Source organism: Anoplolepis gracilipes, chromosome 6 (genome assembly GCF_047496725.1).
Source record: "Anoplolepis gracilipes chromosome 6, ASM4749672v1, whole genome shotgun sequence".
NCBI lineage: Eukaryota > Metazoa > Arthropoda > Insecta > Hymenoptera > Formicidae > Anoplolepis > Anoplolepis gracilipes.
The window spans coordinates 14,929,951-14,945,598 of NC_132975.1; the positions used below are offsets into that span (position 1 = coordinate 14,929,951).

Consider the following 15,648-nt stretch of genomic DNA (forward strand, 5'->3'; position numbering starts at 1 on the left):
GCCACTGCTTGACAGACAATAGACTCATGCTTAGATGTAATAACTATGGGTTCCATAAAAAAAAATAAATAAAATAAATATATCGGCCGCAGATGCAACAAATCAATAAATTTTATTGGTTTAATTTGATATTGAAATGTAAATATATTATTTCTTTCCGTGAGGGGGTATAATGATAGCTTTATTATAATATATATAATTATATAGAGAGAAGCCTGATAGAGGCACAGTGCCATTTTTCATACAACGCTTATTTTTCCACGTTGTGCACTAGCGTCACATATATACCATTTTATGGCCATCTGAAACTACACATGACCACGTCTACTTTCGGTGATGATAAAATAATTATGGGGATTTAGCAAATATGAACCGAATGATCCGTACTATATTCACACATTGTATTGTAATTGTCAGGAATATAGCCATTCAGACGCATATACAATAAAATAATTTTCTCTTTTTAATAAAATGTAGAAGATATTTGCAATAAATACTATTCTTCTATTTTATTATATTCTATTCTTGAAAAAAAAAAAAACAAAAGCAATAGCTCTTTTATCAAAAGCAATGTAAAATTATATGTAATGCTTTTAATTTTTAGAGCAAATTTGATTAAATATGCATTAATATTGATATATTAAAAACTATCTTGTTATTTTTACTGTTATTTGTATTGAATACTTATACAAATGTAGGTATCATAATTGCGCACAAGAAAATCAAACTTTCATATTTTGCATTTCATCAGTTTGAAAATAAATAAATGAAAATAATTAAATTAAATAATGAAATAATAATGATATAATAATAATTTATAATTTTAATGATAATTTTTTATTTCATTTCAATTAATAATTTTTAATTTAATATATATGTTATTATAATTTTGATTACATATTTAATTAAAATTGTAGAAAAACTCATAATTTATTCTCCAATATTTTTGTCAGTTAAACACTATCAATTAAAATAAAAAAAAAGAAAAAACAAGCTGGAAACTTATCAGCGAATTTATTTGCACAAAAGGAAAAAGATAATTAATATAATATAATTAATAAAATAAATTTTCCGTTTTCTATTTTCATTCATTAGTACGTTCTTTTTAATTGAACTGCTTGCATTAAAGTTTATATTTCTTCTTTCAATTTCCAATGTGGAAAGAAAAAGATAAATTCTAATTTAGTTCAGCGTGCAGTCAATTGTGTTTTCAACCTCTAATGTAGGAATAAAAAACAAATCTCAGGTTTTAAATGAAAAACAGTTTTACAGTAAATTTTGCACGGTCGTATCATGTTATATAAAAATGTAAATAAACAAACATAAAATATCTGTATTGAACATTTAAATGTATTGTATTGTGTATATAAAATTTAGTTTTATATATGTATATACATATATTGACAAATATTTTTTTGTTGCTCCTCTTAACTCCTCTTAACTTCTAGGTTAGAGGTATTCTAACCTTAATGTTTTTGCTGGAAGCATAAGATCTTGTTATATGAAATAAATATTGTATGAAATTTGATAGAATTGAAAACATGAGTGGTCATATCGCACCAAGTAAATCCACTGTTTACGTGTCGAATTTACCGTTTTCTTTAACCAACAATGACATACATCAGCTGTTAAACTGTTATGGGAAAATTGTCAAGTGAGTACACGTTATAGCCATAAATATCTTGTAATTTATTTTGTGAATGTGTATTAATTTACCGTTGTTTATATTTTAAGAGTAACAATATTGAAAGACAAAGTAACGCGACGTAGCCGCGGTGTCGCTTTTGTGTTATTCCTTAAAGTAGAAGATGCCGTATCCTGTGCAAAAGCCCTCAATAACAGAGAGGTAAAGATTTAAATTTTTTCCATATATTAAATTATTTAATACCATTTATCTTTGTTATTTTATATAATTATTGTTTTGATTATTTATCTAGTACATTAGAGAATTAAATTATGATTAACTTTTACATCAATGGAAACCATCTATATATTATTAACATTCACTTTATATATCTTCTTTTCTCTCAACTATATTAGATACTTGGTCGCACTGTTAAAAGTTCCATAGCTGTTGACAATGGTCGTAGTACTGAATTCATACGTCGCAGAGATTATCCAGACAAATCCCAGTGCTACGAATGTGGGCAAGAAGGACATTTATCCTATTGCTGCAGTAACAATACGTTAGGTCCCAGAAAACCACCACCAAAGAGAGTTAAGATACGAAAGAAAAATATAAAACAAGAAAAATGTGATACCAGTTATCTCGATACTGATAGTGATGAATCACCAAAAAGACCAAGGCACAACGCTAATGAAGTCGACGATGTCTATGACGATACGGAAGAGGAGCCTGAAACACTAAGCGCTGTCATTGCATTCGAGGTATGCAGTCATAATTTTTAAATTTTAATTAAAAATTGCAAAAAAAAAATAAAATTTAAATTTTAAATAAGTGAGAAAGAAAATTTTTATAGAATAAGAAAAAAAGTTAATATTTCATTGATATGTTATTTAATGATTTCAGCAAAGACAGAGTGAATTGGAACATAGACAAACAATAGACGAATGTAATAGAAAAGAAAGCTTTACTGTACCAAGAAAACGTTATAAAAAACATCACTATTTTAGCGACGAAGAGTCTTTCAGTGAATAATATACATGTCAATGATATTGTATATAATATCGAAAATATTATAAATTATATCACATTGAAAATGATTACTGTAAATTACTACAAGTAATGATTCTAAGATTTAGTGAGTTACATCTTTATCTATTGGTTTAAAAAAAATTCAGAGGAATTAATATTTAAAACTCGTGATATAAAATGTTTAAATTATGCTTTTGGTCGATTTTTACTTATTATTTACATATATCTTAAAATTTATTGTTATTTTCTCGATTTTACTCGATTTGAAATTCAACTATTTAATGTATGTTTATTATATTAATAATAAGTAGGATTTGGGATAGTTAATTTAATTAATTTATTAATATCAGTCTTGTTCCTGAGGTTTAAAGTTCAAGAACTATAGTAAAAGATAGTTCAGATTTGTTCTTATTGATTTAATTTTACTGTCAGCAATGGCAGAAGTATTAATCAAATAGTTTTAACATATTTAGAGACAGAATTTTTTTCATATAAGCTTTGAGTTTAACACTTTAACAAATGAGATTGCACAAACTATCGAATAACAATATTAATTACAATAGCGCATTTACTGCAATTATTTTTATATTTTTACGTCGTTTTTAAATATTTAATATTTATCATCATGTACTAAGGTTAAGTAAATTAACATGTATTTTACATATTACTTTATGTTACCTGTCTTTTAAATTTTAATATTGATTATCTTGGTAATGCAATATTTAAATTAAATTGTTAGAATAAAATCGATAAAAAAATACAATAATTAAATATTTATATAAATATAGTATATACATATATAATAATGATATAATATTGTATATTATTATATGGAAATACTTTTTCTTCATCAAATAAGATGTCTTTTAAAGATAATTTTTCTGAGAAATGACAAAGATAACGCAAAATAATACATTTGAGGAAATATGTCGTCATAATAATATAATGAATATTTCTTTTACTAATTTGATTATGCACAAGTGATACAAGGTGAAATAAATAAATTTGTCAGCCCATTATGATGTGATAAAATTATGACCATTGACCATTAAAATCATATTTCTTTTCATAAAATATAAAAATAAACACTATATTCTTTTGTATGATTATAACGTTAGGTATTATAACGTTAGATATTATTTCATTTGCTTATATAATATTTATTAGTTATTAACTTTTATCATGGCTGTTTGTTTCAATGAATTGTATTTTAAACTTTACTCTGTGTAATACTTGTTGATAGTGGTTGGTGACATAACGAATGTAGTGTAACCATACTGATTTCATGGTTTAGAAGTAAACTAACAAAATTAATCATTATATTTACTAACAACAGAAAATATATATATATATATATATATATATATTTATGATGAGCATTGAAGAAATTGTATTGCACTTATATATGTGAATTGTATTGTTGCACTGACACATTGTATTTTCTGAATTATTTTATCGAAACAAATTTTCAACACATGAAATAAAGTACAATATATTTTACAATGCAAAAGTATAAAATGTACATCTCGATATGTATAGCTTTTACAGTGGAAGTACGTGTAAAAGCTCTACATAAGGATTTATAGCCTCTAAATAAAAAAAAATTTTTGTTTTGAGAAGACATATCTAACTCCAAGCTTATGTGACAGACAAAGATTTATTCATAAATTCTAAATTCTTCACGACAAATGTTTTCCCTTTTCTATTTCGTCGTGATATAACTCTATAAGTTATTAATAAAGTTTGAATACTTTTATTTAAGGAAATAAAGCCAATTCTAATTTGCTCAAAGAATTCACAGAAACTATGATAACCCTGAGACTTTCTGTATATATATTTAAATAGATATGCACACAATTTATTATATATGAGCTCAAAATGCTTTATATTTCATTATATATAATTTAAACGTTAGAAAATATATTAAACAAAATAAAAAAGATTTCAGGCATTAGCGATCTCTTCTCTTCCAGCTGAATGAATAAAAACTTTAACGCGACATAATTACAATATACATTATATTCATATACTAATCCTATATCAAGGATATGAATGTATCACATTGAAATTTATGATACTATTTTTCAGTCCAACGAGAGTTTGCGTTTTAAAATACTTAAAGCAAGATTACTGCAGTCTATGACGCATACACAAAAATTAGACTATGTAACAAGTATATGTAACAAAATTAAAATCTGTTTTTACCCTCTATGTCAGTCACATTCAGAATTTTATTAATTAGTACTATATAATCGAGCGCGCTGCGATATTATTATTGCAAGCACGCTTGAACCTTTTCAATCCATTCCTGCGCCGTGGTTGCGTCAGCGGCGCAAAAGTTATATGTCCGTCTGTTTGTACGAAGCTGTAAAGAAAACAATTTTATCGTGCTTGTACGTACACATCGTGCAATATAGCAGAAATTATATTTAAAGAATATAATAGCTATAGTAAATTAACTTTGCAACATTTAAAAGTACAAGAATCAGTATAAAATTTGCATTTTGTAACTTAATTTATTCGAAATTATTTATACTTGATATACTTGAAGAGTCAATTAATTTATTTTGTAATATTAGATCGCATACATTTTTTTTATTAAAATAAAAATACTTACATCAAAGAAGGATTTATCATCTGTTTTCTTTGGTGGTCCGGGCATCGGCGCAGCTGGAGTAACAGATACCACCTCGGCCAAATCTGTAATACGATTTTGTGCAATTTGATTTTATATAATATATATTTCATTAAACTTTTCTTTCCTCTGTCACACCATTTGCATATTCGATTATACATACCTATATATCCTTTACAATGTGAATCCTCCACTGCGTCATAATACCTCAACTGATGTTTTATAGAATCCAATACAAACCATCTTTGCTTCCAGCCCTTTAATAAAGCTCCTCGTTTGTAAAGATAGCCCTCATGCGTTCTATTTTCGGCCACATTGCTTGAAAATTGTTCATAATATTGTTGAGAGCTGGTTTGTATAGTTGTTACACCTGCAAGCAAAATAAAAAAAAAATTACATTAATATGGACAGAATTTAGAGAGACAATAATGATTTGTAACTGCAAAGATTATATGCAGAAGGAAACTTATTTAATCTTAATCTAATAAAACTTATTAATAAAAATATTATTTATTTACTAATATAATATAATATAATTTACTAGTAAGATAATTTGATCTAATTTAATAAAAAGCATACTTGAGTTTACGCTTCCGTTATCACCACCGCTTCTCGTGAGCGTATGAGTTTGGAGATTATCCGTCACAACCTTATACTTTGTGCAATTCTTTGGCACAGCATCCGCGCATTTATCGTGACACACATGACCGCAATCAATACATCTTAATCCAGCCTTTACGGGACCCCATAGTACGCCGGAGCACGCATCACAATGAGTCGGCGTCGCCGAATCCAATCGTTCGAACCTTTGAGAAACGTAAAATGTGATTTGCATTCGGTTAGTTTATTTATTTCAGAGATAAGGATTGCGATCAATACCTGTGTGGATGCGCGTATACGGAGCCTTCGTTCCCAGTGGTATTTCCACCAGCAAGTTTACCGCGTAACAGTAATTCCAGGGTGGAACGTTTATGAATCAATCGACCGTGGTATCGTACTAATGCTGTACTGAACGACGCATGTCGCTACAGAAAAAAAAGAAAAGACATAATTTAGTATGAAATTCAACAAGAATTAAAATTCATCTAAACTTTTCTATATCTATATCCATACTTTTGATTTATATCCGTAGTTATACTTACGGCAAGTGAGTCGGTATTCGGCAATTCGAGTTTATCCCAAAGTACTTTCCATTTTTGCGGTAGATGACCCAACTCGGTCTCCAATTTGTGAATCTCCTCCAAGAGATGCGAAAACTGATCGGGCACCATTGCACTGACTCCGTCGTACCTAGAAACGACGTGTGTATTAGTGCCATTTTTTTTACGTACAAAATGCTAAAATGCGGCATTTAAAATTGATTCGCTCACCCTTGAGTGACTACTTTACGATTGCTCTTCACCACGCCATCCGCAGCCTCGGCCTCTTCCTCCTGTTGGGAATCCTGCTGCAACACTTCGAGATCGTACGCTGGGCCATGTGCCAGTTCCTCTTCCAGGTAGAATTGCCAAATGTCGAGGCTCGGTAAATGTGAGACCGGTCGCAGAATAGGATTCTCCGTGTTGGGCGTGTACATGAAATTGTAAAAGAGTGGGCATCTCGCATGCTGCTTCTCCACGTAATCGAATATACTCTGCCCAAGATTGCAACCAGTGTTGCCAGTTCCCGCTAGTCTACCGCCAGGATAAATCGTATCGTCATCGCTGCCGGTGTCTACACCTTTGTGATGACTCGTGAGGGAACCTCTTTTATCTTCGATGGCGGTGATACCGCATTCGACTCGGTCAAATTCACAGTCTAGCAGGAACGTACGGAAGCGACAAGACACCGAGTGATAAGCCAAGAATTTAAGATAATATTCGTTGAATTCGAAGGCCAATGGAAATTGTTTCTGTATTTGATGCACTATATCGAGAAACTGTAGGAATGTGGGTGTGAAATTTGTCGTTTGCGAGTTCGCGGCAAGATTGCTCCTGTGGCCGAATCTGTGTCCGAATCCAAGCCATTCCTTTTCGATCAGGATCCTGAAGCCGTCGATCGTACGATAATGTGGATCTAGGCATACCTGCGCCACGGAGCAAACGGTAGTCGTGGTGTCCCAGCCATCCTCCAAACAGACGGCCACCGATGAACCTTGCATGTCCATAAGATCAATAACTGCACCTGCCAGTTGCATCAGATTTTGCAATTGTTGCAACCATTCCGAGCTCTCGATCAGCCTGTAGAAGCTCTGATCGGGTTCCACGTTTGGCGAGCTTGGTACGCACGCTCGCATTAGTTTTTTAAATGCCGCCTTAGTATGCCTCACGTCATAGTATTCCACTGGAATGAAATCTGTCTTGGGAGTAGATTCCGCTTTCACGCCCTTCATGTGCGCCTTCTCGCCCAGAATATAAAGAGCCGCGCGCTGAAACGTGTGAACACATTCCGTGCCACTGTCAGAATCCGCGGAATGTCGAACAGTTCCGCGCTGATGATGGACGGAAGTCAGGGAAGCTTGCGAGTTATGCCTCTTGTCCTTTAAAGAGCCCCATCGACCAAAGTTCTTAGGACCTTTGCCGCCCGACGAACTGAAAGTACTGAGGGGTTTGTTAAACGGATTACGACGCGACTGCTCAGGGGTGGCATTGCGATCTTCTGCCGCCAGCAACAGCGAGTCTATACTCAAAGAGCTGTCGGACATGCCCCAAGCGGAACCTTGTCGCAGTACGGAGAGCGGCGTCGCAGCGACGAGGGCCATCATATACTTCTCTTGTTCTAAAGAGGAGGTGGTCTCCGAGGACGTAGTCTTGAGGTTACTGCTGGAGGTTGGATGAGCTTTCAACATGCCCATCACGCCTTTCCCGTGATAACCCGCACCCCGGATCAGCAGCGCCTTCGTTCGCGGATGTCTCCAGGTAACAACTGGCATTCTACTGTGACGATGAAGCCTGCAGAAACGTCGGATGCTCTCGTCCGACACAGAAGTGGGCACGATCAGAAGCGCGGGATAACTTCGGCAGATCATGTAAGCGCAATTTACCGAGGTTAGCCGAAAAGGTTCGTTGCGACGATTGTTGTGCGGTCCGTTCGAATAAAGACCTAGTCGATACCAATCCCTAACATAGCTACGTTCGGACAAACGTTCAAGGGTCTTGGCATCGGTCGGTGGTTGCGTCACCATGCCAGGTATCTCGAAGTCATCGACGCTGAGATCATCGTCATGACTGAGATCATTGTTGTCGGTCATCGGTAGACTCATTCGTCCGGGCGATGTCATGTATTTGTTGTTGCTGTTGATGAGATTCATATTCGGTAACACATACTTCTGTCGTTTGGACGACTGCTTCGGTTTGAAACCGGCCTTGCGCGCGGTCTTCAATAGTGTCTTTTTCGCGAAACCTTTCAGTGTGGCGTTCTTCTCCTTATTTTTATGATGCGCCGTCTGCGTAACTAGGATATGACCATTAAACGCAAAGTGATGAAAGATGTGCGGCGGATAACGTGCCTTATGTACGAGTTTCCTCAGAGTATCGATATTTTCGGGCGTGACTTCCTCGTCAAAGGCCAGTTTTATCAATTGAAACGTGCAGGAACGTAATTGTAGACCTTCCTGAAGACATTGATCTAGATGCGCAAGATGTTGCACGGCGACTCGTTTTTCCTTGGTTAAAGACGTTACGGGAAAGGCTCGTACGACCAATTGCTCGCAAGCAAACGGATCGCAGGGTATACCCTTAAACACTATTCTGTAATTTGTGAGAAAGATGGCACCCTCGGCCGGCAAGAGTGGCGGTATCTTGGGCAATCCAGCGGAACTCTCCTCTCTGCCGTCCGGTAGCAAGTAAACGCGCAAACCGTCCATTATCACCTCCTCACCGGGCAACATGTTGGGTGTCAGGATTTTTGGTTTCTGTATTGGCGGCAGCCTCTTGCTCTCCCTATGGACTGCCTCGAGCGTTTCGATGTGCATATGAACGACTCCTGGGACCATTTGATGCAGACATCGCACGTGCTCAGCGCTAACGCCACCTTCGGTGCAGACACGATCAACGAATCGCGAAACCATTCGTATAACAGCGCTGCCAGTTTCATTTGGATCAGTTTCTTCGAATCCGGATTCAGCGTCGCCGCTGTCACTCGCCACGCTATTCGTGATACTGTTACTCGCGCGTTCCTCGTCGTAGATGTGATCCTGACGATGGGTTTTCGAGCCGATGTCTAATGGCACCAACAGATAGACCATCCTGTTGGCGTAATGAATCGCCTGGCTATACATGGTACTCTCCTCACTGTTCACGAGCTCCTTCTGCTTTTCGGAATCGATAGATGGCCAGATTCGCATTTGATCCGCGGCAATCTCCAGCGCCGATGGTTCCTGTGCCTGATAGATAGAATATCGATCCCGATAGGGAAACTCCTTGCCATCGCGCGGACTAATAGGACTCAGAATACTGTCGTTTATGAGTCTAGGAGGCGAATTGTCACCTGGCAGATACAGGCGCTTAATATCTTTCTGCACGTCCAGGTAAAAGGCATCTTCCCAGAACTGTTGATTTTGCCACACTGGATGCTCCTGAATGCAAGTGTACGCAAATTGGATTACACCGGTGCACAGTTTCCTACAGAACGCGGTAGCAAGTGGCAACAGCGCCGCCGCAACCCCGTGCTCGTCCATCGACGAGTCATCCTGTAATGCACAATTCATCAGACGGACCACCAGATCGAACTGTTGATGTTCCAACATAGCCTTGTTCCCGACTACGTGTTGCGATAGCTCCATGCAGAGTGCTAACCGGGCTGCTTTGCTCTTCAAAGCTCGCAAGACGGCCGGAAACGTTTTGCGAGCATCCGAGATCTTGTTCTCAAATATACAGTTGATGCAATTGCGCAATACTTCTAATCTACGAGCAGAATTGCTGACCAGATGTCTAGTGTCGTGAACAAACGAAATGTGTGGACCCATGGGTACAATGCGAGGTTGTACCGGTCGTAGGGAAGACAGCCTGACTTTGAGATTGTTCTTCGCGAGACCCTCATCGATGATCGCTTGAACCTGCTCGGGATTGATACGCGGCAAGAGAGGTTGATGAATTCTCGCGAACGCACCCTCGGGTGGTTTTAAAATCTTCTGCACATACGGTTGAGGATTTGGATTCTCATTCAAGTACAATTGTTGCGCCAATTCCTGGATATGTGTCAGAATGACTCGGTGATCTTGCGTTTCCTGTTTCAACTGATCACTCAGATTACTATATAGCTCATCCCACACGTCACATGGTCTCCATGGCGGACCTCTCTCCGCGATGAAAGACGTAAAAAACATGCAATCCAAGACCCTCGTCGTGAAATCGCAGTCTGTAAGACCTCTCTCTCCCAAAAATGCCGCTTTGTGAAAAGTAATAACCGGTTTCGGATGTATCCGTATCAACGTTAGACAGCTTCGGTATCCTTGCAACAATTGAGCAAAGGTTCTCATAAACACTGCTCTGAGTTCTTTGTCAAGCATGGGTGAATGCGGCGCCCTGGTAGCGAGGGGAGGAAAAGCGTAATCGGCGCATGTTAATTCCGGCTGTAACACCAAAGATAACGCGTCTTGCGTCTGAGAGAGCAATGGTTCTGGTAATAGGGCAAGCGAAACACCATCGGGAACCGTTATGGAGCCTCCATCTAGATCTGCTACTATTACATCCATCTGTAGAGAAAAAAAAAAAAAATAAATAAATAAAATTTATAGTGAATGTTGGACGAGAAAATTTAAACGTGAGATTTTGGAGATCATGTATAAAATTTTCCTTACAAGTTCCGCAACTTCGTATTTTAACGAGCTATGTACACCCATGATAAATGGCGTCGGAGTGCTGAGTATTTCAACTAAAGCAGCAGGCAAAAGAGGAATGTAAACGTGCGAGTATCTGAACGGATACATCAATGCTGTTAGGGCGCGACACCCTTCGGTCAGTCGAGAATAACTAGCAGAATGAAAAAGTATCTTGTATTCTGTCATGACGGCACAAAATAGTACTAGCACATTACGAATACCTAGAAATTACATTGTACATATCAATAATCTCACATCGATAGAGGTATATGAATCATTTGCAAAAGTTTAATTGTTATTACTGTATTCTTACCTAATTGTTGAAATAATAAATTTACACTAGTATGAGTTATAGGAAGAGAAGGACTAATTGGTGGCTGAAGCGCCTGGCGATCACCCGCTCCAATGCTGAATCGTACCTGTGGCCCACCAGCAGGAGGTACTTGAATACATCCTAATATGTTTCCGACTAAAGTCTCTAATGGTATGCCAAGATTTTCCACGTATACCGTGTAAATGATACCGAGACAGTTCTATAAGAATAATAGATTGTTATTAACGGATTGAAATCAAGTAGTAGTTGACGATAGCAATTGTACAAATATTCACATACTCTAAATGTTTCTATGTAATCGAGTCTGGAAACCAGCACCAGACATTTGGGTGCATACATAATGCTATGATGTGCAATGGCGGGAATCGCCCTGACCAGGGGTCGACTATCTCCATCTACGGGATCTTCTTCCTCATCTACAGGTTTACTTGGCACGATCGAAACCGTTTCATTGAAGCACATACAAGCGCAATAATGTCGATTTGCATCGATGTCTGTCAGTATCGACACAAAGAAGCGTGGCTCTTGTCTCTCTGTTGACAAAGCCCATCCTTGCGGTTGACAAAACTATATAAAAATACACAATACGTATGTAAATAGATATGTAAATAATATAATAAATTTGTTTCTGGAAAATTGTTTTGTACCCATTCTATTCCTTCAATGAAAGGTGTATCCGACCAATCTTTCTCTGGGAATCGTTGCAATATAACTCCGCTACTTACACCACCCCCTATAAATTATGACAATACATGTTATATATCTTTTTCAATTTTATCACATAATACAGTGATTAATTTTTATTAACTCCATGATGATAAAATTGATGTATAACTGTCATTTATTTTAATGTAATAAAAAAATGTAAAAGGAGTAGAGAAGAGGAAGAACACTGGCTGAAATCATAATGAGGAGTCAAAATCAGACACAATTTCCGACGATGACTTACTTTCTTTCTCGTGATCGTAGCCGACCACTACAAAGTAGTCGGCTAACCGAGACATCTCGGTGTATTCGTGGGGCTGAGTGGGGGTGGTTGCGCTCAACATCCCACGTCGTGTTTGTTGCACGTGATTTCATGGACTGTCGTACCTGGCTCGCGACGTGTGCGGCTTGGCACAATAATAACTTTTATCACCTACTTTACGTCGAACGGTGTGCGGTCGCGCGGATCGAATTTGAAAGTGTCACAAACATATCTCCTCGTAATTCACGTCGCGCTGTCGGCGCGCGAGGAGATCCGGAGATCGCAAACAACCCTCCGGGGAGAAAAGTCGCGTTTAAAAAAAAAAAAAAAAAAAAAGAAAGACAAAGGGAGGAAAAAAAAACTGTGCTCGCGAGAAAATGTTGCGAATCCTTTTCAGCGGCCACGGGCTCTCTCTCGCGTTTCCCTTAACGCGACATCGCGTCGCCGCCCCTCGCTGCTCTTCGCGGACCCGCCGAAAATAACGATGCCACACCCCGTAGTAACCTCAGTTTATAACCTTCCAAACTCAAACGCCACATTGGGGGTTTGTTGAATCCATCCGCGTCGAACACCAAGGGCCGAAACTCACCGCCACGGTTACGCGAAATGAAGACGAGAGACGAAACAACGCGCTTGGAATTGTTTTTTTTTTTTCTCTCTCTCTCTCTCTATGCCGGATGCGCCAGTATTCAACGAACGTCAGTTTTTCACGCAATCACGCGATTGGCGTATACCCTTAGAGCCCGCCAATTAAATTTATTCGCTTATGGAAACGTGAAATTGATGCCGCGTCACCGATGATCGGTCATGTCAACGCATATCTGTCACAATACACGCGGTCGTCATGTCAGATTTACTCAATGGCTAAAGCAGTTCGATCCGATCCAACGCTACGTGATTCCATCTAAAAGTATTCAAGTTTGGGGTTTGGGTTGTTGGCGAGGGAGGCGAGAGGCGAACATGGTTCTTCGTTTTGACAGTTCGTAGTGAGATTTCGCGATGAATAGGTTCGAGTATGCCGATTCTCGGCTTATGCCGAATGAGACTTATGTGAGACGCGATATGGCCGTGCGTCTCTACGACGGTGATACAAAGGTAATTAATTTCGCGAACATATTACTTGCGGAACCAATGTCACGTCACCGAAGACGCGCAAGTGTCAGTTTTTTTTTTTTTTGACAGATATATAAGTACGAAGATTATATTGATATTAGGATAACTTTTGCAGACGAACTTTGAAGGCGGCGAACTAATTTTAACTAGTCACAGAATACTCTGGGGCAGACCTGGCGATATACCACGAGGTAATACTTGTTTGTCCATGTCGCTTCGATATATCGTTTTCTTCGAGGAAGAGAATCCCGGACCGTTTTCCTTTGGACGTAGTAAAAAGATTGTATTACATCTCTCCGAACCTGTCGTTGGTGAGACTTCAAGTTACACAAGTCAAACGATTAATAAGTTATGAATTAGACATTAGACTAACAATCTTTGTATGTATTTGTTTAGATAAAATGCTTGGTCCGGCGGATAATAGTCTGTGTAATTATGTCAAATTGTCGTTTAAAGAAGGTCTCGATTCAAATTTTATAACGCAGTTATCTGATACTATTATGAAACGAGTATGGGAGTTGACTCCTGCCACAGGACTAATTGTGCCTAACAATGCGCATGACAATCGAGGAAGCTCAAGACTGTTACCACAGATAAAAACACGAACCGGTATCATTGGTATTGAAAGAAGTTTGCAAGAGAAGCAGAAAGAAACTGATCAAAGTATATCACTGGCGTTTCAAGATCTCACAAAACTTATGGATATGGCTAAAGATATGGTGGCCATCTCAAAAACAATCTCTGCTAAAATACGGGTGATTTTCAATGATTCCTTTGTAAGGTTGAACAGGTTGAGGTTCATAATGCAAGATTATTGCAGGAGAGACAAGGTGACATAACGGAAGATGAGACTGTCAGATTTAAGGCTTACTTGATGAGCTTAGGTATCGATGACCCAGTAACGAGAGACGCGTACAAGAGCAGTAACGAGTACTTTGAACAATTAGCAAAGCAACTTGCGTACATTTTAGAAGAACCACTAAAGGTTTGTGATTTACATATTTGGCGTATATGTAAAGAGTGATGGGAAATGTTATAACTGATTTCAGGAAGTAGGTGGCATGATGACACTTACAGATGTTTATTGTCGTGTAAATAGAGCAAGAGGTTTGGAACTTTTATCTCCCGAGGATTTGTTGCATGCTAGTAGACGATTGGCACCCTTAGGTCTACCAATTGTATTAAGGAGTTTTGATAGTGGCGTTATGGTTCTCCAAATTCGTTCTCACGACGATAAGGCTGTTGTGGATCGTATAACGGAATTGGTAAATATTCGATTACGCAAACGCTAATAAAATGAAAATTTTTAATTCACCTATTATATCTTATCCACATAAAACTTTCAGTTGAAAGAAAAGGAATCTATGACGGCCGAAGATCTTGCACAATCGGAGGGTATATCGGTATTGTTAGCGCGCGAGCGATTGCTAGTCACAGAAAAGCACGGCAAAGCGTGTAGAGACGATTCGATAGAAGCTTTGAGATTTTATCCAAATCTGTTTTTAGAAGAAATAACTGAGTAATTTTCAGCTGCCATGAGTAATAGTAAGCTACAATTGTTTTTTTTTAATATAATTAGATTAACATTGGCCATCATGTAAAACACCAATGTTTCACAAGGTTTTATATATTTCTTAAATCTTTATACGCTCAAAGTATAACTAAATCAATTAAACACCATTATTTTGTAAACTACATGAAAATAATTATTTTCTTAGTACATAATTGTCTTGTTCCTGATATCTAAGTGATATTTTTTTGAATAATTTAAATCTTTCAAGATAATTACTTTTTTTTTGTATACAAAGAATGTTACATAAATATTATATGAATTGCAATTATACCACATATTTTATTTCACAGCCAGAAAAATTTTAAATAAAGTTAAAAAGTTAAACTTATTTTAAATTATATGAGATTATGTGCGTGTATATATATAATATATGTATGTGTGTGTGAAAGTATATATATTGTAAAGAGATGCACTGAAATAAACTTTATATCTATATTAACATAATTTCTGTTGACACAATCAATGCTTAAAATGATAAAAAACATTCATTGATGAAATAAATTAATTAACAAGATAACATACATATATATATATATATATATATATATACATATATATATATATACATAA

At 36.8% G+C, this 15,648-nt stretch overlaps 3 protein-coding genes across 5 annotated transcripts; 2 read left to right on the forward strand and 1 right to left on the reverse strand.

Annotated features, from left to right (window-relative positions):
- The first annotated feature begins 1,102 nt into the window (after nucleotides 1-1,102).
- Nucleotides 1,103-4,867, forward strand: LOC140667259 (zinc finger CCHC-type and RNA-binding motif-containing protein 1). The gene is made up of 5 exons (XM_072895016.1): nucleotides 1,103-1,308; nucleotides 1,449-1,654; nucleotides 1,735-1,846; nucleotides 2,041-2,388; nucleotides 2,531-4,867. The coding sequence occupies exons 2-5, from the start codon at nucleotides 1,518-1,520 to the stop codon at nucleotides 2,657-2,659; spliced, it is 726 nt and encodes a 241-aa protein (XP_072751117.1). The 5' UTR covers nucleotides 1,103-1,308; nucleotides 1,449-1,517; the 3' UTR covers nucleotides 2,660-4,867.
- On the reverse strand, nucleotides 2,979-13,007 carry Sbf (SET domain binding factor). Its single transcript, XM_072894987.1, has 12 exons — nucleotides 12,375-13,007; nucleotides 12,073-12,158; nucleotides 11,705-11,992; nucleotides 11,405-11,624; nucleotides 11,071-11,312; nucleotides 6,662-10,965; nucleotides 6,434-6,581; nucleotides 6,171-6,316; nucleotides 5,871-6,097; nucleotides 5,455-5,661; nucleotides 5,274-5,356; nucleotides 2,979-5,021 (listed from the first exon to the last, which is right to left on the reverse strand). The coding sequence occupies exons 1-12, from the start codon at nucleotides 12,472-12,474 to the stop codon at nucleotides 4,929-4,931; spliced, it is 6,144 nt and encodes a 2,047-aa protein (XP_072751088.1). The 5' UTR covers nucleotides 12,475-13,007; the 3' UTR covers nucleotides 2,979-4,928.
- A 301-nt stretch (nucleotides 13,008-13,308) lies between these two features.
- On the forward strand, nucleotides 13,309-15,379 carry Vps36 (vacuolar protein sorting 36). 3 transcript variants are annotated; one of them, XM_072895004.1, is made up of 6 exons: nucleotides 13,309-13,487; nucleotides 13,621-13,816; nucleotides 13,902-14,260; nucleotides 14,326-14,490; nucleotides 14,555-14,770; nucleotides 14,852-15,379. In XM_072895004.1, the coding sequence occupies exons 1-6, from the start codon at nucleotides 13,392-13,394 to the stop codon at nucleotides 15,026-15,028; spliced, it is 1,209 nt and encodes a 402-aa protein (XP_072751105.1). In that variant the 5' UTR covers nucleotides 13,309-13,391; the 3' UTR covers nucleotides 15,029-15,379. The 3 variants fall into 3 exon arrangements, with proteins under 3 accessions (XP_072751105.1, XP_072751106.1, XP_072751107.1); XM_072895005.1 differs by having other exon boundaries at nucleotides 13,354-13,487; nucleotides 13,607-13,816; XM_072895006.1 differs by having other exon boundaries at nucleotides 13,371-13,487; nucleotides 13,575-13,816.
- The last annotated feature ends 269 nt before the right edge of the window (nucleotides 15,380-15,648 follow it).

Excerpts from the sequence above, each read along its gene's own strand:
- LOC140667259 (XM_072895016.1), top strand. The coding sequence starts at position 1,518 with ATGAAATTTGATAGAATTGAAAACATGAGTGGTCATATCGCACCAAGT. Across the intron at positions 1,847-2,040 it reads AAGCCCTCAATAACAGAGAG|ATACTTGGTCGCACTGTTAA; the intron begins GTAAAGATTTAA and ends CAACTATATTAG. Across the intron at positions 2,389-2,530 it reads GCGCTGTCATTGCATTCGAG|CAAAGACAGAGTGAATTGGA; the intron begins GTATGCAGTCAT and ends TAATGATTTCAG.
- Vps36 (XM_072895004.1), top strand. The coding sequence starts at position 13,392 with ATGAATAGGTTCGAGTATGCCGATTCTCGGCTTATGCCGAATGAGACT. Across the intron at positions 14,491-14,554 it reads TTTTAGAAGAACCACTAAAG|GAAGTAGGTGGCATGATGAC; the intron begins GTTTGTGATTTA and ends AACTGATTTCAG. Across the intron at positions 14,771-14,851 it reads TGGATCGTATAACGGAATTG|TTGAAAGAAAAGGAATCTAT; the intron begins GTAAATATTCGA and ends TAAAACTTTCAG.
- Sbf (XM_072894987.1), bottom strand. The coding sequence starts at position 12,474 with ATGTTGAGCGCAACCACCCCCACTCAGCCCCACGAATACACCGAGATG. Across the intron at positions 10,966-11,070 it reads AATACGAAGTTGCGGAACTT|ATGGATGTAATAGTAGCAGA; the intron begins GTAAGGAAAATT and ends TTTTCTCTACAG. Across the intron at positions 6,582-6,661 it reads CGTAAAGTAGTCACTCAAGG|GTACGACGGAGTCAGTGCAA; the intron begins GTGAGCGAATCA and ends CGTCGTTTCTAG.